We start from the raw sequence: 27,959 nt of genomic DNA, 5'->3' as shown, positions 1-27,959 counted from the left end.
ATAGTACTAAGTCGTGCAAAATTAAAATGCAAAAATTCCAAATGACATTTTCAACAGCTGATGATACTATGCATGTAATTTCCTTTGGTTCATCTTCATGATTGCTTAACCATTCCATAAGGGCCCAAATTACAACCTGAACTTTAGAAATTAAAGCAGAAACTGCGACTAATATGCTCTTGTCAAGATGCTATTTTTACTGTTGACTATTCTTTAATGTGTATTGATAGCATTGCTTTAAACAATAAATTTGAAGGAAAAGTGGAATTCATTACATTTTAAATATTAGGCATGTTTTACATTTCATCGACTCTTTTGAAACATGACTAAGTATACTTGCAATTGGGAAATATAGCCCATGTGGCATCAGATATAGTTTATCTCAGTAGAGTGCAGCAAATGCCAATCAATCTAATTGCACTTGTTTCTTTCATCCCATGTGCATCAACTTGTTGCGCCTCACCACTGGCAGCCAACGAGGTAGGTATAAAGACCGGAGAATTTGAATTTTCTGCATTACAGTTGAAGTTGCACCACCATCTACTCTTTCTTCACTGTTATGTAAAGTGAATACACATTCTATATAAGTATTCAACATCAGGACTCCAAAATCAACAATGGAGGTGTTGGAGATTCTTGACAGAGGAACAGAAGCATGTTCAGTCTGCAGAAGGTACTGAAAACACAATGTATCAGTGAAGGAGGTGATAGCTTAGTGGCTCTTGCACATTTGGACTGAAATTTTCAGCCTCCCTTATATTATCACAACTACCAGTAGCGGTAATACTCAAATTTGACTGAAATACTGCATCTTTACTCACATTAGGATTAGTACATTTTTCTGAATTTTGCGATGGGATATCATGCATTAATGTATTAATAGGCACTGGAGGATTTTTTATAACACTTACTGTTGCACATATATGAGGCCAAATATTGTACAGAAGCACCTATTGAAACATCTTGATCAAGATACAGCAGCCTCAAATCCAAATGCGTTGATAGGCTGATTCTTGCAGCCTGCATCTTCCATCTGAGTGAATATTATTGCGGAGAGTTAGCAATCCCATGCATGTTTCTGGACTTGAGGAGTAACATATGATATGCAAACAATTCAAGCCATGCCGAAGAAGAAAAGAGATTATACAAGAACAACAATTTGAAAGAACAAATGCTGGGTATATTTACCCACAAAATGAAGAAAACAAGAACAGCAATAGAATTTAGATGTCTGAGGGTGTATTCCTTACATGCGTTCTGCAAAAGAAAATTACACTGGTCAAACACTGCCACATATAATGAAAATGAGGAGGTGATAAATTCGTCTGTACTCACATATTTTCCCAGGGTAAAAGTGTTCAAAACTTGATCAGTTATAAACAAGGACCTGGATATCCCTCGTCATATCTTCAATATATTGCCTAATCTTCAGAGCAGATTCTTCAAGTTGAGGGCTCCTCCGCAGTTCGATACTTTTTAATGAACAAATATCCCCAACACTAGGTGGAATCTCCTCAAGCTTTCGACAGTACCACAGTCGTAATTTCTCAAGCGCAGGAAAGGATTCCTCTCTAACCTCCCACTTAGCAAGAGTCACTCGCTGCAATGTCAAACATTTGAGATTCTGGAAGGTGTCTTCCTCCCCCATGTTCCATTCTTCCCCCTCGATGATTGTGTCTTCAAGGTACAGATCTTCAAGCTTGGGCAGTTTCGCTATTGTTGATAGTGAACCGGATGTCAAAGGAAACTGGCGCAACCACAGATCTTTCAAACTCGAAGGGAAATAAAAATCCCACAATGGCCGATTTTCCGCTACAGAGGGGGCAAATCGGCCTCTTTCAAAAGTTACTTTGAGAGATTGTAGTTCATTTAGGAAGTCCAATTTCGGGAACCAATATCGCCCTGTTGAACAATCCCATGATTCCTTGAGATTAAATCTAAGCTCTTGAAGATTGGGAAACCTTTTGAAAATATCCTCTGTGTCTTTTGAATAGGAAAGTTTGAGTCCCTGTATTAATCCCAAGTTCTCTGACTTTGAGTACTCTGCAATCAGTATTGGCTCATTCTTATCCAAATCGAAGAAAGAACAATTATCTATGCCCAGTACTCGCAACTTTACAAGATTCCAAATTGTTGGTAATAGTACCATGGGTGGTCCATATTTATATACCCATAGAGTTTCCAGATTCCAAAGATTTGAAAAAGACGAAGGAAGAGATTTAACTTCTGTCGAAATGTCTAAGTACCTCAAATGAACCAATGTGCATATTTCATTCAGCAAAGAATCATTCACCAGAATGCCATCCAGTTGCAACACTCTAAGAAGCCTCAAGTGTCTTAGGTGACATAAATCATAAAGACTTTTGTCATGATATATGTGTCCAGTTATCCTCAAAGAATAGAGGTGTTTATAACCAGAATGCCTTTTATTTTTTGAATCGAACAGGATAAAATTTTTATGCCCCTCACTATATCTAATGTTCATTTGACGTGGCATCAGATCTGAAGAAGATGATGATAGAGCACTTGAACTTGTACTGTCAAACAACTTTTCCTCTCTTGCTTTTATCAAACAAAAGTCATGCACAAGATCATGAATTTGGCAAGTCCGGTCTTTACCTATCTCCTTGAAAGAAATAACCAAGCTACTGGAAATTAAATTATCCAAATAAACATCCATCACTTCTTTCACACTGTTCATCTCAGTGTGTTCCGCAAATCCTTCGGCACGCCACAATCTTTTCAAAACTTCTACTGGAATTGCTCTGTCCTTCTCATAACTTGCAAAGTAAAGTAAGCACAACTTTAAGGGATCAGGTAAATGGTCATAACTTAATGCTATAACATTCATCACGTTCTCTTCTTTCTGTAAAATGAAGGAATTCAAATTATTTCGAACTTCAAGCCACACACTCCTTTTCTTTTCCTTCCCCGCAATGACTCCAGCAATCAAATCAACCACCAAAGGAAGCCCTTTACAGTTTTGGACTATCTCTTTTCCAACATCCAGTAGTTCATCAGGGCAACTTTCTTTTCCAAAGACCTTTTTCTCTAATAACTCCCAACTTTCTTCCAGTATTAGCAATCGAATGTCAAGAGGAACACTGTGGCGTTGTGCATGCACAGCCACTTTCTTTTCTCGAGTCGTCAAAATAATTCGACTTCCTTTCTCAACTTCAGGAAACGGTCTTGTCAACTCATCCCATGCTGCAGTGTCCCACAAATCATCTAAGACTATAAGGTACCTCTTTCCAAACAGATATTTCCGTAGCTCATCAACAACATCAATCTTCTTACCGAATTTCGAAGTTGAGCCAACAACTTGATTAAAAAGTTTTTTCAGCAACTCCATCTCGTCATACTTTTGATCGATTGTACACCATGCACAGATGTCAAAATGACCAAAAACTGACTTATCATTATACACTTTGTACGCCAAAGTAGTTTTACCGGAACCCGGCATACCAGTGATCGAAATGACATCTAGCGTTTTTGGTCCACTGGTGAGCTTCCTAATTATCAAGTATGTCTCCTCTTCAAAACCTACGATTATTTTACCAGATATTGATGACTTACGCGCAACTGGCTTGTTGGGAGAGTTCACAGCAATGACGCCCATGATCTTGGGAATCTTCTCGATCAAATTTGAGACCTTTTTTTTGATAAGATTAATCTTTTCTATGGCAAAGGGAAGTGAGAAAATAAGATGTAAGAGTCCATTATCTCTTACAATAATTGAATCAATGACATCTTTTGTCTCGTATGCCACATCTGAAACACGTGCCCAGAGAACTTTATACAATTCTTGCTCAACAATCCCAAAGAAAGATCTTAGAAATTCTAGATGTTCTTTCACCAGCCTGATTTCTTCCTTTATCAAAGCAACTAAATAAGCATTGGAATTGAGCAAATCATTTAAGTGTCTAAGTAGAAGATGCATGAACAGGGGTCCATCACTCCTCCTGGGAAAGTAGAGTTGAGATGAGTCCGGGGCTTTCAGGTAAACATCTTTGAGTTCTCTCTTCAGGAGTTCAACATTTTCGAGCAAGTCTAGAGTTGCACTGTTTGTTTCATTGGTACTCTCTCCTTTCTTTGATTTCTCTTCTAAGTCGTGAGCAATAACTGATACATCCCTGGTGAGTGCTCCAACACGTGCTAGGAATTCAAACAACTTGCCATTATGAATAAAGTCCTTAGGCACATCAGTGAGAATGATTAATAGGAACTCTATCATGATATGAATGTTTCGAGCCCCTGGAGTGCTAGCGGTAATAACATTTATCATGTGCTCTTGTAGATGGATCAAATATTCTCTAAGAATGTCCGGAGAGGTTTCTAGGAGCTGCTTAATAAAGTGTCCAACTTCTGCTGATGTTGAAGCTTTCAAATTTGTAAAACATATGTGCATAACCTCCAACTGAGTTGGAATAATCTCAAAGAATAGATGTTCTAGCTTGAAGAGTCGAGAGTGCCCACCAATTTGATTAGGCCATAGGAAGCGTCCTACCCTCTCAGCCATTAGTTGAAACTGAGGTAAGACATATTCAACAATCTCATGCCCAACGCAACCATTCACTATCCACTCGTGGAAATCTCTTATGTTGCCACATACATTCTGAAGAATCTCATAATCTGTCATGAATGGAGAAGTTTGTTTGGAAAGATGATGGAGATTCAGAAGGAGGAAGTCCAGCTCCAATATCAGCTTTTCAGTTAGATCCACATCAACAGCTTTTTGAATTTCTTCATTCTTTAAGCTCTCTATGAAATCCAGAACATTGAGAGTGTCCTTGCGAAGTGTAGAAAATGACACCTACAAAAAGACTACACATTATATCAAATTCTCACAAATAAAGACAGTTAATTCTCTATATATTATGTTCTTAGAGTTTGAGCAACTGGTTATGTATCCAAAATAAGCATGTCAAGAAAATGGTTTACTATGCATATGTTCAACTGCATTAAAAGAATATGTTCAGCTGGTGTCTCCCCCCCCCCCCCCCCCCAATTTACTAGATTATGCAGTAAAAAGGGGGATGTACGATTTAGTGAAGATTTATTCCAACCATTCCGAGGAAGAGATGAATAGAAGTAACTGTCAAACATATAAACACAACCTCTTGAAAATCATAACTAACCAGGATTGATAAGCTTTATAATGTTTAGTTGTTTTTTTATTCTTACAACAAGAAGTTTACAATTCTATCAATAAGTTCCTATTCTTTGTTATAAAATAGTGAATGCACATGTCTCTGACAGTAAAAACTTGCTCGTACTCGATATTTATATCAAATCATACTAACTTATAATGGTTAAGCGATTTAATAACGTAAGAATATATATTAAGTGAAAGAAATTTATGTGCAGACACATGCATCTGTTGGTTTAGTATATAAAGTCACAATTAATAGGAAAGAAATAAAATAAAACAAACAAGAAATAAAATTTATCCGATTCATGATATTAAGAGAAAAAGTAGTACGGACGTCATGGATTTCAATATCTTCAACCATAGGTTCATTTGTTGAAGTATGAGGTGAAGAAATTGAAGTGAAGGTGATTAAACGAAGGAGGGAATAATCACAACATAATCACAACATACGTCACGGATTTCAATGTCTTCAACCATAGGTTCCTTTGCTGAAGTGGGAGGAGCAAGTTTCTGCAAATAAACACCAATAGCATTAAGGTACAACCTCGAACGCCCGTGAAATCCCACAATAGCTACACCTTCTTTCATCACAAGTGAAAATGGGATTCCACCAGCCTCACACCCAAATGGTCCATAATTCTTTGCATTAGTTATAAAACATAGAGATTTTATAACCGAATGGCCATAATAATATCCAAATGTCCCCTTGATGCCTTTTAAATATTCCAATGAAGTTGCCTCGATAACAACCTGAGATTATAGCAAATCACATATTGGTTAAATAAGTAGCAAAGTCGAGAATTTTGACAAGAATTCAGAAAAGTGCAAGAATGTCATATTAGGATTCAGAACCTGTGACCTAACGCAAATTTGGACACTTAGTTGAATCCTCTCAATGCAAAGGAAGAGGCAAACTCAAATATGAAGCAACAAGTGCATTCACATATTTGACTTGAGAGATGCTTATATAACTACAGATTTTACGCTGTGTACATTGGAAATGCAAAAAGTCGCTACACTATCATATTAAGTTGACCTATAGCGTGATTTTTCATATCAAGAGCCTGATAAGGTAACTTGAAGGCTGTAAGATAAATGAATAATCTGCCATTACTAGTTTAATTGTCTTAATAAATAATATTTTACATAATTTGAGCTCATTGCTATGACATGACATGACACAAATTTAACTTGAGAAGAAGGTGACAATCATGAGAAATAAATATGCCGACCACAATCTTTTGGACTTACCTTGTCTATTCGACCTCCATCCCCACCAAACTTTGTTGAGTCTATGGTAGTACCTTGTTCAGTAACGGTTCTGAACATGATGGAATCTATAATATCTCCATGAGCAATCAATATTTCTTTAATGGGACTTTTCAACTTGTAATTCCATTCTGATTCACCAGCATTGCCTCCCCATGGCTCCACCAATATTGAGTCCGCTTGATCGTAACTCACTTGATATCCCTTCACGTACATAACAAAACAATGGATCCATTATCAAATTTTATCCCTATATTTGTAGTATTATTTTGCAGTGAAAAAAAGAAGAAAGAATCGATATTTCTTAAGATCATCTATTCCTGATCATTGTTGGCGATTTGCTTCAATTTTTTGTTATTTTCCCTTTCTCTTAATATTTCTTATGATCATCTGATCCTGATCATTCTTTTTCTTTGTTGAGTTATTCATTCTATATAAGGAGTTAGAAGAGTAACATAAGTCAAACCAATATTACTAGCACAAACTAATTATGACATACCTCAAAGTTTGCTAATTCCCCTTTCTCTCTTTCTCTGTCAATTTGTTTTCCTCTTTCCATGATCTGATGTATAAACATTATCAGGAGAAAGAAGTAAGAGTACAAAGAAATTGAAGAAAGAAGCATATATAGGAGAAAACATTTTTGCAGATATAGCCATGCATAAAAAGTAGTAGTTGTTTTTTGTCCAAAATTAAACACACTTTTCTTAAGTTATTAGAGACTAAATGACTAATCTTTTTAGTTGATGTTGAAGACTGAAAAATCTGAGATATATACTGAGTCAACACAAATTATGTAATGGTTTCTCCTCTCTGTTTTTGTGTATGTATAACTAGTCTCTCTCTCTGCACGCGCATTGCGCGTGTACCAAAATTCGATAAGTGCAAACTTCTTTTAACGAAAAACATAAATTAATTTATTAAAAATATTATTTGATACATACAAAATACTCCCTCTGTTCCAGTTTATGTGAACCTATTTCCTTTTTGGTCCGTTCTAAAAAGAATGACCCCTTTCTAAATTTGGTAATAATTTAGCTTAAACTTACAATTATACCCTCAATAAGAAGCTTTTATAGCCACACAAATATTCTGGGCCCCTTTTTGACTTGTTTAGAACCACAAATTCCAAAAGTCTTCATTTTTTCTTAAACTCTGTGCCCAGTCAAACAGGTTCACATAAATTGGAACGGAGAGAGTAATAGTTAAAGGAAAACGCATAGTAAAAGAAAATGATGATTCCTGACTCCATTTAGCCAACTTAATAAAAGAATAAACTCTAATCCATTTTTATAAACACATTTCTCAGCTTTATAACTACAAAAGTAAAACTACTCTGCCAATTTACAAAGATATACTACATACTACTATTCAAGGTACTAATATATATAAGCATAAAAAATATATTGTATTGAGAAGAGAATATTATGATTGAGACTCCAAACTCTTGTATTCTCTCTTCTAAATGCATGTAAGTATAAATATTAACTAAAATTGAAACTTTGAACCAAATCATTATTATTTTTCTAGAGGGACAAAAATTTGCAGGAGTGTCAAAATCACAGACGCATACACAATATGTTTCTCTCTTTTTTTATTATTTTTTTCTTTATTTTGCATGTAAAAGCGAACCTTTCGTTATATAATAATGCTTTATGTTTTCATATTATCTCAAAATTTTCTTTCAAGAGAATTTAAGAAATATGTATATTGTAACTGAACCCTTATTTATAAGCACATTTAAAGTTCAAAAATTAATTAATGTATTATTCTAAACACACTTTTATAATTGCAACATTATATTAAAGAAAATGACACACAAGTTAAGGAATAAAAATCACAAAGTATTTACACAAGATTCAAAAAAAAAGGGCAGCTTGGTGCACTAAGCTCCCGCTATGCGCAGGGTCCGATGAAGGGCCGAACCACAAGGGTCTATTGTACGCAGCCTTACTCTGCATTTCTGCAAGAGGCTGTTTCCACGATTCGAAACATTTACACAAGATTCAAAATAAGAAAACATTAGTTTTTTTTAACTAACCATCACCCTTAAAGTTAAAGGGTATATATTGAAATAAAGAGTTAGGTTACAAATCTGTCTTAGAATGGATTCCACCTGATGTATTCTGCATGTGCTTTGTTAAGATTTTCCCTACTCTGGCATCATTAGTAGCTAAACTAATCTCTTCTAATCTTTGCACCTATGTTTCCCATTCACTGATATTCCGGAAGACATCCCCAACCACTTCTTTAGACCAGTGACTCAAAGCTTTGCTGAGTAGTTTTAGTTTTTGTTGAAGCCTCCACATAGGATTGCCCCTAATTTCATGCATCCATGTGGCTCTTACCAAATCCTTGAAACTTGGCTGCTCCACACAGAAATCTAGAAATCTGAAATATTTGATGACTTGTTGACCTGCGTGACATTTCATCAAAAGAGGTCTATGATCGGAGCATGTTCTCACTAAGTGTCTCACACTATTACTTTGGAATCTTTGAATCCATCGATCATTGATCAAGATCCTGTCCAACCTTTTCCATATTCTTTTCCTTGGCGTTACTATTGTTGCACCAGGTGTGAGTTGCTCTTATATATCCAGCATCGACTAAGTCACAATGTTGTATACATGAGGCAAAATCAAAGCTTCTTGAAGCCCTGTAAGGCCTGCCTCCTAATTTCTCCTCCGCATCCAAAATGGCACTAAAATCTCCTCCCACACACAATGGACCTATTACCATGTTCGAGGTGATCTCCAAACTGTGCCAAAGATCCCTCCTTTCATTAGAAGAACTCTTTGCATAAACAGCAGTGACAAAAACTCCAACTTCATTTGTGTTATCCTTGAAATTGATAGTGATTTATTGTTCTTCATTGGCTACTATAGTAGTTTGACAACTTATTGTCCAAAAGCACCATATTTTACCATTGTCATTGGCAATACAGTTATGAAATCCAAGGAATCTCATATATCCTTCTACTTTATCCTTACTAACAAAAGGCTCCATAATAGCTACAAAGTCCACCCAATTTATAGTAACAAGGTGTTTGAATCTGTGAATAGCCTTCTTAGACCTAACTCCTCTGATATTTCAAAAAATTCCACTGATTATTAAATCAATAATTCGGATTGATTTGAGTTCCCCTTCTTGCTTTCGGGGCTATTTTGATTTTGTTCTTTCTTCCTTTCTTCTTCTGTCTACTCCTTCCCCTCCCAGTTAGGGACATGCTCTCACTTGTCATCTTGTTTTCTTCATCTTTCTTCCCTAGATCCTCTGGTTCTTCTTCTGATTGATTCATTGGTGTGTTTGTCTCCGTAATACTGTTCAGTTCTTCTTCATTATGCCAATCATCCCCTATCACCAATTCTTTTGCATGATACATACTTATGTCCAAGATTAGGTTGATCCCTTTCTGATTTTTGATTTGAGCTGCCAAGCTCGATGATTCCGCAATAACTTCATTCATCTCTGGCGTGCTGCTATCTTGGTCCTCCATTGTTTGAGAGGGGCCCTTGCTATCCGAACTTGGTATACCCATTGCCTTTGCAATTAACTTTAAACTATTTTGATCACCAGAATTTTCTTTGTTCTCTTGCCCTTCTACAGTCTCTTTCTTTTCCTGCTCTGCTATAGTCTGAGTCCCATTCTCTCTGATGTTACACAGATTTCCTGCTTCCTCAACAGAGATATTGATGCCCTCCTCTACTGTAACTATCTTCTTCTTGCCCTTCCTATTTATAGGCTAAGCTTAAAAGAAACCTTGCTTTTCTTCCTTGGCATCTTCTTAACTTTGCTCTTCTTTTTCTTTGTTCTCAACCTCTCCCTCATGTCTGTTTTAGCCTCCTTTTCTGCTGCTTCCTCACCTCCTTTATTCACTTCCTTGTTCTCTTGTCTTGCGCTTGTGCTACTGGTATTTTTGTTATGTTTCTATTGTTTGTGTGCAATCTTGTCTACACCATTTGTATCCTCAGCTTCATTGTCACTCTTCTTTGTCGTAGTAACATTATCAGCTGTGTTCATTTGGACCCTCTCCAGTTCTTTCTTCTCTGCAAGTTTCTGTTTCTCTACAACTCGAGACTCAATCAAGGAATGCCCCATCTTCTTGCAATGTCTGCAGTATTTGGGTACACCACCATACTCTATCTTTTGGGTAAAACCTTTCAATGGTGAGTTCACATCTTCATCTCTCACCCAAACGCTGCTAAGTACAGGTTTCAGTAAGTCGACTTCCACCCTTACCTTTGCCATGCTTGGACGGGTTCTTCCTCTGGTAGCAGTGTCCATCTCTAAAGGAGTCCCAATTGCACTTGCTATTTGCTTGACGTAGTGCCAAGTATGCATGTGAAAAGGCAATTGAGGAAGCAGCACCAATATTGGCGCTATAGGAAGATCTTCTTCCGGCTTAAAATCGAGAGACCATTTTTGCAACCACATTTGCAGTCCCTCAATCTCTATGACTCTCTTTTTCCAAATGGTATTGAAATCCTCATCAGTGGTGAAATCCATGAATACATTTATGTTGTCAAGCACTCCTATTTTGACTGAACCTTTCAGAGCAAATTTCTCCGAGAATCTCGACCAAATATTTTCAATTTGGGGCCTAATTCTCGAGAATCTTCCAATAATCGTTCGCAAGTATGTATGAGTCTATTTGAAAGTTTGTTTGAGCTACCGTACGCGCCATAGTGGCGTCCTCCGGCGGCTCCATCGGTTGGGGCGTGTGGAAAAAGCTGAAGAAAACAGGGGGTTTACGAGAGGAAAGGGGGCGCACGTGAGGCGCGTACAATTTACACAAGTGGATAAGTTTATAAAAGACTTATAATACGAAAAGGAACAAACACTTTTTTTTTTGTAATTCTGTAAGTAGAAAAAAGGTTATTATCTTACAGTTGATCATGCATTTCTCTAATTCTCAAAGCAGAATATTTAAATTTTTCTTTAAAAAATTAGTTAAAACCAAATACTATAAGAAAAGAATGAACCAAAACTAATTTCATTAAATCCTAAAGTTACAAATAGTAATCGTATAATAAACTATTTTATTTTCTCTTTCTCTTATACCAAGAAGAGACTTGTACTCAAGATTTAAAGTACATATGAACTCTATAGAATGGACGATTTCAATAGACGCAAACAAAAATCCAATGCATAAATTACGGTATTGTATTGTATAATTTTCAATGCATAGATTAAAGAATTGTTAATTACCTTCAAAATAAATGGATTGATTAATGTTTTTCTTTCTTTGTACGACCTTCACAGTGAAAATAAAGCTCTAGGACAATGATGGTGGAATTGTCATTCTCCTCGTCGCTAACATTAATTACTACCATATTCATTTCTCTCTAGCGTCATTCATCTACTCTTCCTCTTATCTGCTTAGGTTTCTTTCTTTTTTTTTTCTTCATAACAGAATGGAAGGAATATTTAGAAAGAATTTCAATTGTAATGATAAGGTAGGGAAAGGATTTATTAAATTATTTGATTTGGCACTGCATATAAATAACGATGATACACGTACGCTAGACAGTAAAACATTGCAATTCCAATAACACAAATAACATAGTAACAACAAAGAATACATCAAGCGCTAGAAATGTGAGTTAAAGCTTGCAAAAGAGCCTAAATAAACAAATATAAAGTAAATGAGTAAATGACAAACATACCTTAACGCAAAAACTATTTCAGAGAGAGATAAAGATAAGAGAAGAGAAGATAATGTAAGGTTGAACTTTCAAAGAAAAGGGATAAGAGGAGGTGCAGTTAAGAGAATTCAAGAAGCGACTTTTGGATTTTAAAATAGTATAGGAAATAAATGGGAAATATTGAAGGAAAAAAAATGATAGAAACTAAGGGTCCACCAAACTATATAGAGAACCAAGTTCTCTATTAGTTTCTACTGAACGCACGCACACTGCAGTAAGTAAATGATACAATGGAATTTTACGTAGAAAACTCTCAGCTCACGGGATTAAAAACTACGGCCTACCCTTGTAGGATTTCAACTTTACTACTGAGCAAACTTCAGATTATAACCTATTGTAACCTAGGAATTAACCTCTTAATCCCCCACTAACTTGTAACAACTCTATTACAAGACCCTCCGTAATAACTCTATTACAAAGCTTACAACTCGACTAACTTTAGCCAAGATACAAACACAAGGTTTATGATTTTACAAAAGTTTCCTACGCAATGCTTCTAATTAAGCTGAGTAGGAAGCACAAGTAAAGTGCTTTAACAAAAGTGCAACACAACAAAGGACATGTAAAAACTTAATATCGGGAACTGGTCCTTTGTTATGTTGTTCTTTGTTCTTGACGCCTTTGAAAATCGATTGCTGGATTGATGCACAGACTTGAGAGAATGCTGGATAGATTCTTCAAAATTCAAGTGATGTTTTGCCTTTTGTTTAATGTAAATATAACATGGGTGACATCACTTAAATGATGCAAGCATATTTGGTGCAAGAGCATTCCCAATGAAATTGACTGATGCACTGCTTTGCATTGTTGCGTGTACAGGCAGCAACTTTACAGCTGTTGGGAGGTTGACTGGTACGGTCACCAAGGGAACTTGTGTCCATCTGTTCCCTTTATTGTTTCTTTGGCTTCTGAAGAGTTGATTCAGGTCTCCAGCTTGAGACTTATTAATCTCACGTACTTGAGAATGTGTATCAGGTTCCTTATCTGGTTTTTATTATTAAGTTTGTTAGATCATCAAAACATAACAAGAATGCATATATCCTATCAATTTCTTCCTTTTTGACGATGAGAAACATTTAATTGAAGTTCCCCATTAGAACTAGAATTCCCCCTAAATCTGTTGTACCCTATCTTGTTCCCCCTCTATTTAATCTCCCCCCTTTTGGCATCATAAAAAGATTAGTAGCTAGCAAGAAGCAAAAAGAAGTCTAGCTTGGTTAACTCATGCCACATGTGTGCTCACAACATAACAGAAAACAGAGCAAAAGAGCAAGACTTGCACAACAAAAGGACGAGATTATCATTAAGTTTTTGGAAATAAAACAGGGAGCAGTTCCGTTGTTACGAACAAAAAGAACCGGACACTTGGAAGGGGACAGTTGTTAAGGAGCATTGGAAGGGGGAGCACTGGAGGCAGAGGAAGAAGCAAGGGTTCTAAGAAGGATGTCCATTCGAGCATTTGCAGACCCTTGCTTGTTTAGCAGCCCTTCCTTCAGGTCCTCAACCTGTTTCCTGATAGCAGCATTTTCCTTTGTCAGACGGGCAACTTTTGTGCTTTGGGCACTACTGGAACCCGATGCCTCCTAGGCCTGACTGAGCTGACCTTCGAGAATGGCATTCCGTGCCTTCAACTTCCTTATTTCTTTAATGGCACTATGTTGAGCGTTGATCAGCTGAGAAGAAGTGGAATTGATGCCAACCCCCCCCCCCCCTCACTCCTATCAATGCACTCACTCTTAAAGTGTGGTTTTGGAGAAAGATTGCTTGCGAGTTCCTACTTTAGCCCGTCCCAAGAGGACTTTGAGGAATTCAAACACTTTAGTGAGGAGGAACCCATAAGGCAACCCGTGATTACCATCCTTGAACTCTGCCACCTTCTTCATATGCTCTATCATAAGACCAGGCAGGTTTATAGTGGTGTAGTCATCCAGTGCTTCCACAAGAGCTAAGTCTTCTCGTGATGTAATTGAGCTTCTTTCAGCACGTGGGAGCAAAACTTTGTTCACCATTTTGAATAGCAGTTGGTACACTGGAAGGAGGGCCTTCATATGTACATGTTCCCCTTGCTGCCCTGCCTTATCCTTCACGATGGCATTTCTGAAGTTTGGAGAGTAGTCCCCCTCAATGGAGGACATCCCATTAGTGGGCACGCCCAAAATGGTTCACAGTACAGCAGTATCCATCACAAAATCAACACCATTCACTTTCAGACAAATGTTATCATCCTCAACTATGAAGAAGTCAACATAGAAACTACGCACTTCTTCCTCATACACTTTGGGACTCTCACTTGTGAACAAATGTATCCGCTGTTGAAATTCACAGATTTCCACTAGTTGGCGCATTCCTAACATGTCAAGAATATCAGGGGAATATGTATGGCCCCACAACACCTTTTGGTTTCTCAATATTTCCCTGCCAGCATCCTGGGTTGCACCAACCCTGGTCTTCTTGGAGGAACCAAATTCCTCACTGGCATCAACCTTCCTTTTCACTGATTTTCTTGCACTCTTTCTTTTCTCCGCAGATTTCTCAGACACTTGTCCAACCGACCCTTAAGTCACCTTCTTCCTAGACTTAGCAACTGCTTTCTCATCAGATTTGTCAACTACTTTCTCACCAGATGTTTCTCCTTCAACATTGCTCAAACCCATCTCACTCACACATGACTCTGTCTTGGACTTTGGAAATGTAGGTTTCTTTGAATCCCTACGAACTAAGGAACCAGGTTCTTCATTCACCTCATCATCAATATCAACAGCTAGTGCAAGGACACTACCTTCTCATTTACAATATTCCCATCCTTGACCAATCTCCTTCTCTTCTGTTCTTTTTGGCTTTTCCTAAGAACTGACTCAAGAGCCTCCTTCTTTTGCAACCTTAGTGGTGGGTCTCTTAAAATTTGGCTCTTAGGGAGTAGCATGTCTACTCCTAGCCCTAATGAATCATGCAATAGCCACATTGTCATAGTCATCTTCACTATCCTCATTCTCTTCCTTAGAAAAAGATCTCATTTCAGGAACAACAATGGACAATGGCTCAACATAGAAATGAGGAGAGAGAGCGGGATCAGTACTAATCTAGGGTTCTTGTGGAGAACCAGGGGTTTTATCCCAAGTAGAAGCAGAGGGCTCCTCTTGAGTGGAGGGATCAGGTCTTTCAGTTGGTTCCCTAATAGTATTGTCAGGTGCTAATGTATCAACATGCACCAGTTCCCTACTCTCTACATGTGTACCATTTTCTTCCCTCTGAGACCTATTGGCTTCAAACACACCCTCATAACCCCCAATAAGATTTCCCCCATCAACTATTGCAGCATATTTTCTATAGCCTCTTATTCTTGTAATTCCAAGATAAACTCAGAAGACATAGGAAGAGCATTACTTGTAGAATCAGCAGCATTAAGATCAAGGCCTGGGGTAGTCTTTACCGATTCATCACTGTTACAACCCACTCCTTACATCTCAGAACTTTCTTCCACTTGTCGACTAGAGATTTCCTGATTTTCTTCTTCTGCCACTGTATCAGCTTCTACCATTTTTTCCGACGAGACCGAAGTAGAGGTTGCTGCCATAAATTTCTTGGGCGTCGAGGTTTTTCTACTCCGATGAGAGCCAGTGCGTGACTGAGTTGGAGAGGAATCAGTAGGTGGTTGTGACTCTAGTTTATGGTTTGGACTAGATGGTTTAGGGATTGTAGGCTCTAACACTGAGGTTTCAATGGGTGAAGAAACAGTGGGGACGATGCTTGGGACATTTTGAATGGTGGAGGGTAGTGAGAATTTGATGGAAGAAGAGAGTGTTTGGTTTGAAAAGAAAAAAAAGGTATTTATAGCTTTGATGTAAACAATTATGATAGTGACCATGAGAGAAGTTATTTAAGAGGAGTGAGGGATCGGGTAAGAACGGGTACCAATTTAGGTGGACGGGTATTTTCATAACAGATAGGAGGATACTTGAGTTCCAAAGGAGAGAGAAAAGAAATACTTACATTTTAATGGCGTGGCACCATTCTACCCGTTAAAAATATGTGGATGAGAGCACGTAGAAACTACTAACCTGTGTCAAAGGAACCAGGTTCCCTGACATATTTTGTAAATGTAAACTTTATCCTTTTGACTGAAATGCGATATCATTGGCTACTTATTTGCTCTATAATCGTCATACGTATCTACCTGCAACGGTATAGAGATAAGTTAGACTTAGCCAGAAAATACTTTTTAGCCACTTTACCTGCTAAATTCTTTCATAGCCAATCATTGAAGGATCAGGTCCTCAGCTTGATTTTATCAACCCTAGTGCCAAGCGGTTCCTTTCAAAGTGCCCTCTTCTCAGTGCTTTGGTGAAGATGTCTATAATTTGATCTTCTGTGCTGCAAAATTTCATGCAGATGAGCCTTTTTTCAACATTGTCTCTCAGGAAGTGGTGTCATACATCAATGCCCTTTGTTATCTTATGTTGAATTGGATTCTTGGCCATGTTGAAAGCACTGGTGTTGTCACATATTAAGGGCACACAGTCAGAGAATACACCAAAATATTCCAGCTGCTGCTTGATCCATAACAATTGAGCACAACAAGAGGCAGCTGCCACATATTCAGCTTTAGTAGTTGAAAGAGCCACTGAATTTTGTTTTCTTGTACCCCATGAGATCAGACATGATCCCAGAAAATGTGCCATACCAGAAGTGCTTTTCCTATCCACCAAATACCCAACATAATCAACATCAACATATCCGATTAAATCAAAGTTGTCTCCTGAGGGATAGTAGAGAACCAGGTCCTGTGTGCCTTTGAGATACCTCAGAATTCTTTTGGCAGACTTCAGATGAGATTCCTTTAGATTAGACTGAAACCTGGCATAAAGTCCCACACTGAAAATAATATCTGGTCTTCTTGCTATGAGATACAGGAGTGACCCTATGATACCTCTATACATGGTCTCATTCACAGGGGAATCAGGTACATCCATGTCCAGACGAGTAGCAGTGGCAATGGGAGTATCAATGATTTTTTATCCTTTCATATCAAATCTCTTCAGAAGCTCCTTGATGTACTTCTGTTGACTTATCATTGTCCCTTTAGTAGTTTGTTTGACTTTCAATCCCAAGAAGAAATTTAATTCTCCATCATGCTAATTTCAAATTCACTTCCCATGAGTTTTGCAAATTCCTCACACAATGAATCATTTATTGTTCCGAAGATGATGTAATCAAAATAGACTCGCACAATGAGCAGGTTCCTCTCTCATTTCTTCAAAAATAAGGTGTTGTCAATTTTTCCTCTGGTAAATCCATTTTCTAGAAGAAATTTGGACAACCTTTCATACCAAGCATGAGGAGCCTTCTTTAGTCCATATAATACCTTGTTAAGTTTTAAAACATGCTCAGGATATTCATCATTCTCAAATCCAGGTGGTTCTTGACGAAAACTTCTTCTTTTAGAAAGCCATTCAGAAATGCACTTTTGACATCCATTTGGAACAATCTGAATTCCATATAAGATGCAAAGGCAATGGAGATTCTGATGGCCTCCATTCAAGAAACTGGAGCAAATGTTTCATCATAGTCAATCCCTTCTTCCTGATTGTAACCCTGAACTACTAGCCTTGCCTTGTTTCTAGTAGTGTTTCCCAACTCATCAAGTTTGTTTCTGAATACCCACCTGATTCCTATAACAGTTCTGTCAGCAGGTCGTGGAACTAGATGCCATACGTTGTTCCTATTAAATTGATGGAGTCCTTCTTGCATATTTGTAATCCAATCAACATCTTTCAATACTTCCTTGATATTTTTGGGCTCAATTTGGGAGAGAAAAACTGAGAAGGCAAGCGAGTTTCTTGTCTTTGATCTAGTTTGAATACCTGAATCAAGAGGAGTGATCACATTTTCAAGAGGATGTGAACTTTTGTGTTTCCAGTTAGACACCTGAACCTCATTGTGGGGAGGTCCAGGTATTTCTAAATGTGATCCTTGGTTGTCATGAGTTCTGCTTCTCACGTCAGCATGTGGGGTCCCTTGGACAACATTAACAACTCTGTTTTCAGCTTCAGTTGTAGTGATTGAGGAACCGGGTTCCTCCCCATTAGTTGAAGATATGACTGCACCGTTATCATTTGATTCCTTGACGTGGCTCATCATGTCAGCTTTTCCATTTGCCATGTTAACGACTTCACTAGGGACAGTTGACTGTTCTCCATCTTGATCAATCTTTTCATGTGAATCCTTCCCATATGAGTGGTGAGATTCATCAAACATCACATCTGTACTTTCCTCAGCGCATTGAGTTCGTTTGTTGTATACTTTGTAGGCTTTGCTTTGTGATGAATAGTCTAGAAAGATCCCTTCATTACTTTTGGCATCAAACTTTCCAAGTGCTTCCTTTCCATTATTGAGGACAAAACATTTGCACCCAAATGTCCTTAGATGTGTTATCTTGGGCTTCCTCCCGTTCAGCAGTTCATATGGGGTTTTGTTCAGAAGGGGCTTGATTATGCACCTGTTCACCAAGTAGCATGCAGTGTTGATAGCTTCTGCCCAGAATATTTTTGCAATGCCACTGTCAATCAACATTGTTCTTTCCATGTCTTCAAGGGTCCTATTCTTCCTCTCCACAACATCATTTTGTCGAGGTGTTCTTGGAGTTGAAAAATTATGAGTGGTGCCAGTATCAGCACAGAATTCATCGAATTTGGCATTGTCAAATTCTGTGCCATGATCCTACCTTATACTTATTACATTATGGCTCATCTTCACCTGGATCTTCTTCACAAATGCAACAAATACTTCAAAGGTTTTATCTTTGGATCTGAGAAACATAGTCTAGGTGAATCTGGAATAGTCATCCATAATAATGAAGATGTACTTCTTTCCTCCTCTACTTGGCACTCTCACAGGTCCACATAGACCGTATGGAGGAGACCAAGTGGCCTTGAGGTACTGACTTCCTTTTTGGGCTTGAAAGAAGATCTGACTTGCTTTCTTTTTACACATGCATCACACACCTTGTGATTCTTGAAGCTTGAGTTGGGTAGGACACGAACCAGGTCCTTCTTGACCAATTTGTTCAGTAACATAAAGCTTGCATGACCTAGTCTTCTGTGCCATAGTTTAGCATCATCATCTACAACGCTCAGACAGCTGAGATCTCCATTTTGCAGGGATTCAAAGTCAACAACATAGATATTTTTGTATCTTTTAGCCACCAAAACCACTTCACCAGTCACAAGATTTATGACCGTGCATATTTTTGACATAAATTCCACTTTGTTTCCCTTGTCACAAATTTGGGAGATACTCAACAAGCTGTACTTCAACTCGTTCATGTAGTACATATTTTCAATTGAGTGAGAAAGAGACTTCCCAATCCTTCCAATTCCCAGAATGTATCTTTTTTTTGCCGTTTCCAAATGACACACTCCCTCCTTGCAGGGCTTTGAGTGAAAGAAAATCATTTGTGCTTCCAGTCGTGTGCTTCGAGCAGTCACTATCCATGTATCATTGTTGGTTGCTCCCTTTCATTGCTTCCTGCACAAGGAAATCAAGGGTTAGACCTAGGAACCCAAACAAGTTTGGGTCTTTTGTAATGAGGAAAGGGATGAATCATGACTCTTTTGGTCCAAGCAGGCATCACACATTTTTTATACGAGGGACCGAGTTCTTTAGCAGTAGTTACCCCTTTTTTAGCAAAAAACTTTATTTTTCTGTTGAGACTGAAATCTAGGCTTACAGGTTACCTTAAAGTGCCCAGTGTTACCACAGTGAGTGTAGAGCCAATTATCAGGTACAGTAGCGTACTTGCTATGAGGGTTGTAAGGAGTTTTTCCCTTTGGAACACTATTCCTTTCCTATTTCCCCCATTGTTCTTATACATGGCAGTGATAGCATCAGAGGACCAGATCCACTTAAATAATTTTTCTTGATCACTCTTAACTCTTCCTATATCTTCATGAATTTGCTTGTTTTTCTCAAGTTCAACACACAGACTAGATTTTACTAATTTTAACTCATCTTCAATCCTAAGATGTTCCTCACTTGGAACTTTCTTTCCCTTTCAAGTAATCTCATGACTGCCTTCTCCTTTTTGCTCATCAATTATTTCCTTTAGGTCCACAACTACCCCTCATAGGTCATCTCTCTTATGCTCTACATTAACTACCTTCTCAGTTAAGGATTCTTTCTCTTCTTTAAGACTCTCGATGGTATCTTTTAGATCAACCACAACAACCATTAGGTCATTTCTCTCTTGTTCTATGTTAGCAATTATTTCAGTTAGGGCATTTTTTTATTTTTTTAAACTCTCAATGGTTTCTTTTAAATCAACCATAACAACTACTAGATCATCTCTTTCATATTCTACTTCTCCTAGTTCCACAACTAATTTATTTTTATCATTTATAAGACTGTGATAAGCATCAATTAAAACATTTGCCAAAGACATAAGTTTTTTTGGAGAGTAAGACTTCATATTTCTTTGAACATCTAGAAAATTTAGCTCATCGCCATCATCTTCATCATTGTAAGATTGTGCCATCAAAGATAGAGTCATATTCAGTTGCTTCACTTTCTACTACTATCATGAAGCTGTCACATTTTTCATCATCTTCTTCAGATTCACTGGAAGAGTCTCCCCATGCAGCAAGAACTTGCTTCACAACGTTGTCAGCAATATCTTTTCTTTTGAATCGTTTGTCAGGAACTTGGTTCCTCTTAGCTGCTTTGTCTATGTTATGTTTGTACTGATCTTGCTTGAGGAGAGGACAATATTTGATAAAATGTGTTGACTTCCCACACTTATGACATAAGTCATAGCCTCTTGGCTTGCTGGAGCTGCCCCATTTTGGAATACATCCATTTCTGCGAACCATTTTCTGAAATCTCTTTGTCAAGTAAGCCATATCAGTATCCTCACCACTTGAATCATTGTTGTCTGTCTTGAAGACCAGACTCTTCTCCCTTTTGGGCTCTCTTCTCCCATTGTCCTTCTTCTTCTTCATTTCATAAGTTTTCAGATTCCCAATGAGTTTATCAATGGTCAGCTTTTGTAGATCCTTTGCCTCCGTGATAGCATTTACTTTACTTTCCCAGGTACTGGATAATACGCTAAGTATTTTCCTGACAAGTTTGTTCCTTGGAATGATTTCTCCCAGAGAACGAAGCTTATTAATGACGGAGGTGAAGTGAGTATGCATGTCCTGAATGGAGTCATCATCCTTCATCCTGAAGAGCTCGTACTCTGTGGTAAGCATATCAATATTTGACTTCTTGACTTGAGTTGTCCCTTCATGAGCTATTTGGAGAGCTTCCCAGATGTCCTTAGCGGATTGAGATGCTGAAATCCTGTTGTATTCGTCTGGTCCAATACCACATACGAGAATTTTTTTTGCTCGAAAATTCTTCTATATGGCCTTACGATCAACATCGTTGAATTCCTTTCTTGTTTTGGGAACTGATACTGCTGGGTCACCACTGGTCTTCGTAGGGATTAAGGGTCCATCTCAGATAACATCTCGAAGCTCTGAATCTTCAGCCATGATAAAATTATGCATCCTTATCTTCCATCATCCATAGTATTGGCCATTGAATCTTGGTGGTCTGTAGGTAGATTGACCTTCTTCAAAGTTTGGTGGAGCAGCTATGAGGATCCTTTCTAGGTGTTAGCTTGATAGAAAGAACCTGCTCTGATATCAATTGATAGAAACTAAGGGTCCACCAATTTATATAGAGAATCAGGTTCTCTATTAGTTTCCACTGAACGCACGCACACTGCAGTAAGTAAAGGACATAATGGAATTTTACGTGGAAAACTCCTAGCTCACGGGATTAAAAATCACGACCTACCCTTGTAGGATTTCAACTTCACTACTGAGCAAACTTCAGATTACAACCTATTGTAACCTAGGAATTAACCTCTTAATCCCTCACTAACTTGTAACAACTCTATTACAAGCCCCTTTGTAATAACTCTATTACAAAGCTTACAACTCGACTAACTTTAGCAAAGACATAAACACAAGATTTATGGTTTTACAAAAGTTTCATACACAGTGCTTCTAACTAAGCTAAGTAGGAATCACAGTAAAGTGCTTTAACAAAGGTGTAACACAACTAAGGACATGTAAAAACTCAATACCGGAAACTAGTCATTTATTATGTTGTTCTTTGTTCTTGATCCTTTGAAAAATCGATTGCTAGAATGATGCACAAACTTGAGAGAATGCTGGATAGAATCTTCAAAATTCAAGTGATGTTTTGCCTTTTGTTTAATGTTAATATAACTTGGGCGACATCACTTGAATGATGCAAGCATGTTTGGTGCAAGGGCATTCCCAATGAAGTTGACTACTACACTGTTTTATACTGTTGCGTGTGCAGGCAGCAACTTTACAGCTGTTGGAAGGTTGACTGGTACGGTCACCAAGGGAACTGGTGTCCATCGGTTCTCTATGTTGTTTCTTTGACTTTTGAAGAGTTGATTCACGTCTCTACTTGAGACTTTTTATTCTCACGTATTTGAGAATGTGTATCAGGTTCCTTATTCGGTTCTTATCATTAAATTTGTTCGATCATTAAAACATAACAAGAATGCATATATCCTATCAAAAAGAAAATAAAAATGTGAATGTTTTCCATGATAATAGTGATGAGAACGTCTTTGGGAAATAACTGAAGGAGAATCAAATGCCCTCAACTCTCACTGGATTCATTGCATTGAGTCTGAAGCAGTAAAGTATTACTGCTTCATTTCTAATTCAGTGGTTCATTTTTAATTTAATAAATAAGAATTATGTAACTGAAATTTTTTTATTTAATTGAAGGGATTTTTCCAAGGACAAAATGATAACTCAAATTTTAAAGGATATTACCGTAAACTAACTTTGAAGATAGGAGATTCCTACTTTTAGTATAACTAGTTTCTGGACACGTGTATTGCACGTGTGTCCATGTTAATTTGTAATGAATTTTTAAAAACAGTATTTTAAGGTGCTGCCAAACTATGGGTCGGTCTGAGCAAGATGAGTTGACAACGGCCAAAAATTTTTACCCATGCATGGAATGTGCTGACATATTCTTCCTTAAGGTAAGTTGTTTTATAACTAACTATTTGTAAATAATTTCTTGTTCAGTTAGCTGGATAACCTAAATATAAGCATCTTGTGTGAGACTTTATTGGGCATAATAGAGGCCCCTTCACATGTGTAGTAAGAAATATAGGGGAGAAGTGATTAGGCAGGATATGTCGTGCTTCACCTCACGGAAGACATGACCCTAAATAGGAAAGTGTGGAGATCGAGAATTAGGGTTGAAGGTTGATAGGGAGCCGAGGGTGTCTCTTAGTGTTACTGATAGTATTAGTAATAATCTTATTTCGTGTTCCTAGACCTTTTTATTATATGTGTTTCTTTCTTATTGATAGTTAGTATGTGTGAGTCCTTGTTTTCTTTATTCTTCTTTTCTCGTTATTGTTATGGTTGGTTGCTTCCTTGTCACTGCTCCATGAGCTGAGGGTTTATTGAAAACCGTTTCTCTACCTTCACAAGGTAGAGGTGAGGTCTGCGTACACACTACCTTCCTCAGACCCCACTTGTGGGATTACACTGGGTTTGTTTTGTTGTACTTTTTAAAACAGTATAGATGATATTAAAACATGTAATCGTGAGTATTTGGAAATTTGAAAGGGAAGTACAAACTAAAATTGATGAACAGTAAGCCTATTCAAATCATCGAATGGCTTGATTGTCACTCACTATCACAATTTGTATCTGTAAAAAATCAATTGAATTGTTACAACCCTTTTTTTATGAAGTTCCTCTAACGTATCAAATATTCAGGTTGATAGATTTCTTATTTTTTGATATCTCATAATACCTTATAGCAATATATATATATATCACTTTTAGTGTCTAAGTTATGTAGAATAAGCATCCAGAAATTACTTTCCTTTGTATTCTACGTAAAAATATATTTAAAAACATTGTTCATTAAACATGAATCACACCATCTTATATATCAAGTTGATACTAAGAAAATCTTTCATATAACCTAGGCATAAACCAATTGGAAAATTAACAGACCTAAGAATGCATATGTAACGGAAAAAAGGGCAGTGTCTGCCTTAACTTCGTAAGCCCTTTAATATATCGTAAAGTAGGACCTACTCCTCTGCAGGAAATAAATAGAACAGGGAGGCTCACAAACATAATGCAATCATATGAAATTGAATTGGTCTAATTACCTATCAAGATGGTGTTGAGCAAAACACAGCAGTCGATTTTGAGATGAAGAGAATTTTTTAGGAGGAGAAAAAAAAAGAATATATTGATTTGAAACTTTTGTTGAGCACTTTATATAGTGCAATAAAGGTGTGAAAATGCTACATATAGTTGTTATTATCAGTGGAAACTCAAAAGATGAAGCAAATAAAGTTTAGAATGTTAAAAGGCTACAGCGTAAATAGTACTTATAACAATTACTACAAAACCCTGTTAATGGAAGATGACACAATTCTCTGCATTATTCGATTCAAATGCAGTTGAAATTAACACTTAATAAAATGATTTTGTTTTATAAGGATAAAATTGTCATTCAATTTTTGAAGGACATTTTAGTAAATTAATTTTACCTAAAAGTATTCATGCTTATAATATAGTATGATATATATTAATATAATATAACATATAATAATATAATATAATATGATAGTGTATGAATTCTCCCTTTCCAACAAACCAGCTACTTAAGATAAGAAGTTGAAAATTAAGGTGAAGGTGAGATCATTGATGTTAGGTAGAAAATGACAAAAGGTTGGACGCCAAATTTGAAACAGAAGAAAGTCAATGCAGAAAACATTTTTGCAGATATAACCATACATAAAAATTCAGTTAAATAAACTTTGTTTAGCTAATCGAGGCTAAGACCATGGTTGACTAACCTTTTTAATTGATGTTGAAGATGAAAAATCTGAGATATATGGCAATAAACCAACTACTTGAGATAAGAAGTTAAAAATTCGTATGAAGAGGTAAGGGGATAAGGGCACAAGATCTCAATTTTGAGAGAGTTTGGTGAAGATTTGAGTTGATTTTGGTTGGAATTTTAGGTTGAAACTCGAAGAAGAAGACATAAATTGTATATATTTTGTATGTCAGATGTACAAACGACATACAATATACACAACTAATATAATTGTATACAAGTAATTATATATAAATTGTATGTAAATTATAGTTTTCTACCATATTCTGTACAACAACAGGTTAAATTCAAATTGTATATAATTATAGCTTTTGACTGAAATTCCTGTTGAGAGTCCCATTATCATCAACTCAAAGGTTTCATCTTACGAGAATTCTTAAAAATTATTACTTGATGGTGCATGGTATGCTTATTTATTATTACTACCAATGAATAAGAACAAGTATGTTTATAATTTAATTTGAAAGAAAACACAATCAAGAACACAAAGTTCCTCCCAAGATCTATTTTGTTGTCAACAGTACTGTAACTATAAAGTTTCCAAGTCTAAAATCGTACCTGAGTTGTAGAACATAGTTGCAGTTTTCTGTAGAAGGCCGCTTCAAGGAATCCTCCACAGTAGTTGAAGAGAGTTTCTCTTTTCTGATATTAGAAAGGAAAAAATTACTTTTGATAGAGTGGAGAAAAAACACATTGGTTTCTTCTTAATTTGCAGAAACCTTTTAAGGAAGTTTTAGACTCAGTCAATAAAGGACATGCACACTAGGTTCCCACATATTTTTAATGAGCTCAAGTCAGATGAAGAATCTGTGAGGAATATGCAATATGGTGTTATGATAATATATTGTATGACATACCGATAATCTGATTGCTTTCCCTTTCTCTCTTTCTCCCTCAGTTTCTTTTCCTCTTTCCATACTTGTAACTTTCACTACTCAGTACTGCCAAACCAAGTGCTTCTCCGATCCTTCCCTTTCCTTTCAGGATCTAATAGAAGAATACAAGAAACTGAAGAAAAGAAGTATATATAAAAAGTCAAAGAAGGAAACAAATTTAATTTGAAGATCTATCCCTATTATATTGTACTCCATAAAACATAAGTAGATGGGCTACAAGACTATAGAAATAGCAAATACCCATTTAGATGAACAGTAATTTTAGTTTCTAACACCAGAAACATAAGAAAGTACAAGACAAAAATATTCAACAAAACATTACCTATCACCACATAATATATTCTTCCCTAGTCCTGCTCATTTACCATTACAACAGTTTTTCCTATTTGTCCGTACTACCAAGGCAATAAGGGACATATATATATATATCTGTTGTTTTAAATTGTGCAGTCTTAACTGCAGGCTAGTAACATATATAGAAAACTAGAACATAGAAAGTAAGAGAACATCAATCACATAATCTTACCTTTTGACTTCAACAATTAAACCTTGATTCTGATGTCAGAACCGCTTGTTTGAGAAATAATTCTCAACAGTGGCAAAGAAAGTTAGCTATGGGATTATGAAATATTTGTGAGAGAAATTGTAGTAATTGACTGAAGATGGGATTCAGAAAGATTTATGAGAGAAGTTGATCAAGTAATTCGACAGAAGAACTTAAAATGCCACCAACAAAAACAAATAGCTAGAGATTTACGATTAATCCAACATTATTCATTGACTTCTGAAGTTTTTTAATACACACATTATCATCTTAGTCTTCTTAATCAATTGTGCAAATTATCTGCACGTCTCTTGGATCTTGACATTTGACCTGTAACCTAACATACTCTGCTCGTTTTCAGATCTACATATATATACAGTAAGTGTATATTAGTGAGGTGTCAGCATGCTGTTTTCTTGAATCAACTATGAAAAGCCACCAACAGAAAAAAAGAATCAAATAGCTAAGATCAAGATTGACAATTCCAAGATAATATTAAAATATAATTCATTGACTTCTGATTTTTTTTAATGCCCATTATCATCTTAATCTTCTTAATTAATCAATTTGTGAAGATTATTTGCACGCCTCTTGTCCTGACATATGACCTGACACAAGGATAACGATAATACTACTAATACTACAGCTAGGGAAGAAAATATCAGTTTGGAAAGGAAATACGCTTGACTACTTACTAACCAACAACCCTAATATTCGACTCCCATACCCTCCTATCAAGGGTCACCTCTACGGTAAGCTAAAGATGTGCCATGTCCGGTCTGATCACCTCTCACTGTATTTCTTCAGCCTACCTCTCCCTTGGATCCGCCACAACTAACCTCTCACACCTCCTCACTGGGGCATCTATGATTCTTCTTTTCACACGCCCGAACCATCTCAGCCTAGCTTTCCGTATCTTCTCCACCACACAGGACTCTCCCATCTTATCTTGAATATCTCCATTCCTAATCCTATCCCTTCTTGTATGACTACATATCCATCTCAGCATCTTCATCTCCGTAACTTTTAACTTCTAAACATGAGAAGTCTTGACTGACCAATACTCTGCCCAATACAACATGGTCGGTCTAATCACAACTCTGTAAAACTTATCTTTAAGTTTTGGTGGAGCATTTTTGTCGCACAAGATGCCAGATGCGAGCCTCCACTTCATCCACCCTGCTCCAATACGATGTGTGATATCCTCGTCAATCTCCCTATTTACCTGAATTATAGACCCAAGATACTTAAAACTTTCTCTCTTAGGTATGACTTGTGTGTCTAGCTCACTTTAGTATCAGACTCCTAAGTCACGTCACTAAACTTGCACTCCAAGTATACTGTTTAAGTCTTGCTCAACTTGAAACCTTTAGACTCCAGGGTCTGCCTCCAGATCTCCAACATAACATTAACACCGCCTC

General features: G+C 37.0%; 1 protein-coding gene and 1 long non-coding RNA gene across 12 annotated transcripts in view; one reads left to right on the top strand and one right to left on the bottom strand.

Moving 5' to 3' along the window:
- The window catches only part of LOC138906792 (uncharacterized), a 34,575-nt gene extending 9,156 nt beyond the window's left edge, over positions 1-25,419 (top strand). Inside the window, exon 2 of the long non-coding RNA XR_011414447.1 lies at positions 25,150-25,419. This is a non-coding gene — a long non-coding RNA (uncharacterized lncRNA). The remainder of the gene's footprint in view (positions 1-25,149) is intronic.
- Positions 164-26,916, bottom strand: LOC104086235 (putative late blight resistance protein homolog R1A-3). 11 transcript variants are annotated; one of them, XM_070196430.1, is made up of 10 exons: positions 26,521-26,915; positions 25,956-26,106; positions 25,657-25,740; positions 6,921-6,983; positions 6,404-6,625; positions 5,603-5,902; positions 1,336-4,813; positions 1,189-1,257; positions 912-1,033; positions 164-676 (listed from the first exon to the last, which is right to left on the bottom strand). In XM_070196430.1, exons 2-7 carry the CDS (start codon positions 26,013-26,015, stop codon positions 1,370-1,372), a joined length of 4,173 nt encoding a protein of 1,390 aa, XP_070052531.1. In that variant the 5' UTR covers positions 26,016-26,106; positions 26,521-26,915; the 3' UTR covers positions 164-676; positions 912-1,033; positions 1,189-1,257; positions 1,336-1,369. The 11 variants fall into 11 exon arrangements, with proteins under 11 accessions (XP_070052531.1, XP_070052534.1, XP_070052532.1 ...); XM_070196433.1 differs by having other exon boundaries at positions 164-664; XM_070196431.1 differs by having other exon boundaries at positions 25,956-26,085.
- Between the last annotated feature and the right edge of the window lie 1,043 nt (positions 26,917-27,959).

The sequence above is a fragment of the Nicotiana tomentosiformis genome, chromosome 2, assembly GCF_000390325.3.
Source record: "Nicotiana tomentosiformis chromosome 2, ASM39032v3, whole genome shotgun sequence".
In the NCBI taxonomy this organism is placed as follows: Eukaryota; Viridiplantae; Streptophyta; class Magnoliopsida; order Solanales; family Solanaceae; genus Nicotiana; species Nicotiana tomentosiformis.
The sequence above is the reverse complement of the archived record's forward strand: the minus strand, read 5'-3'. Positions and strand labels throughout refer to the sequence as shown.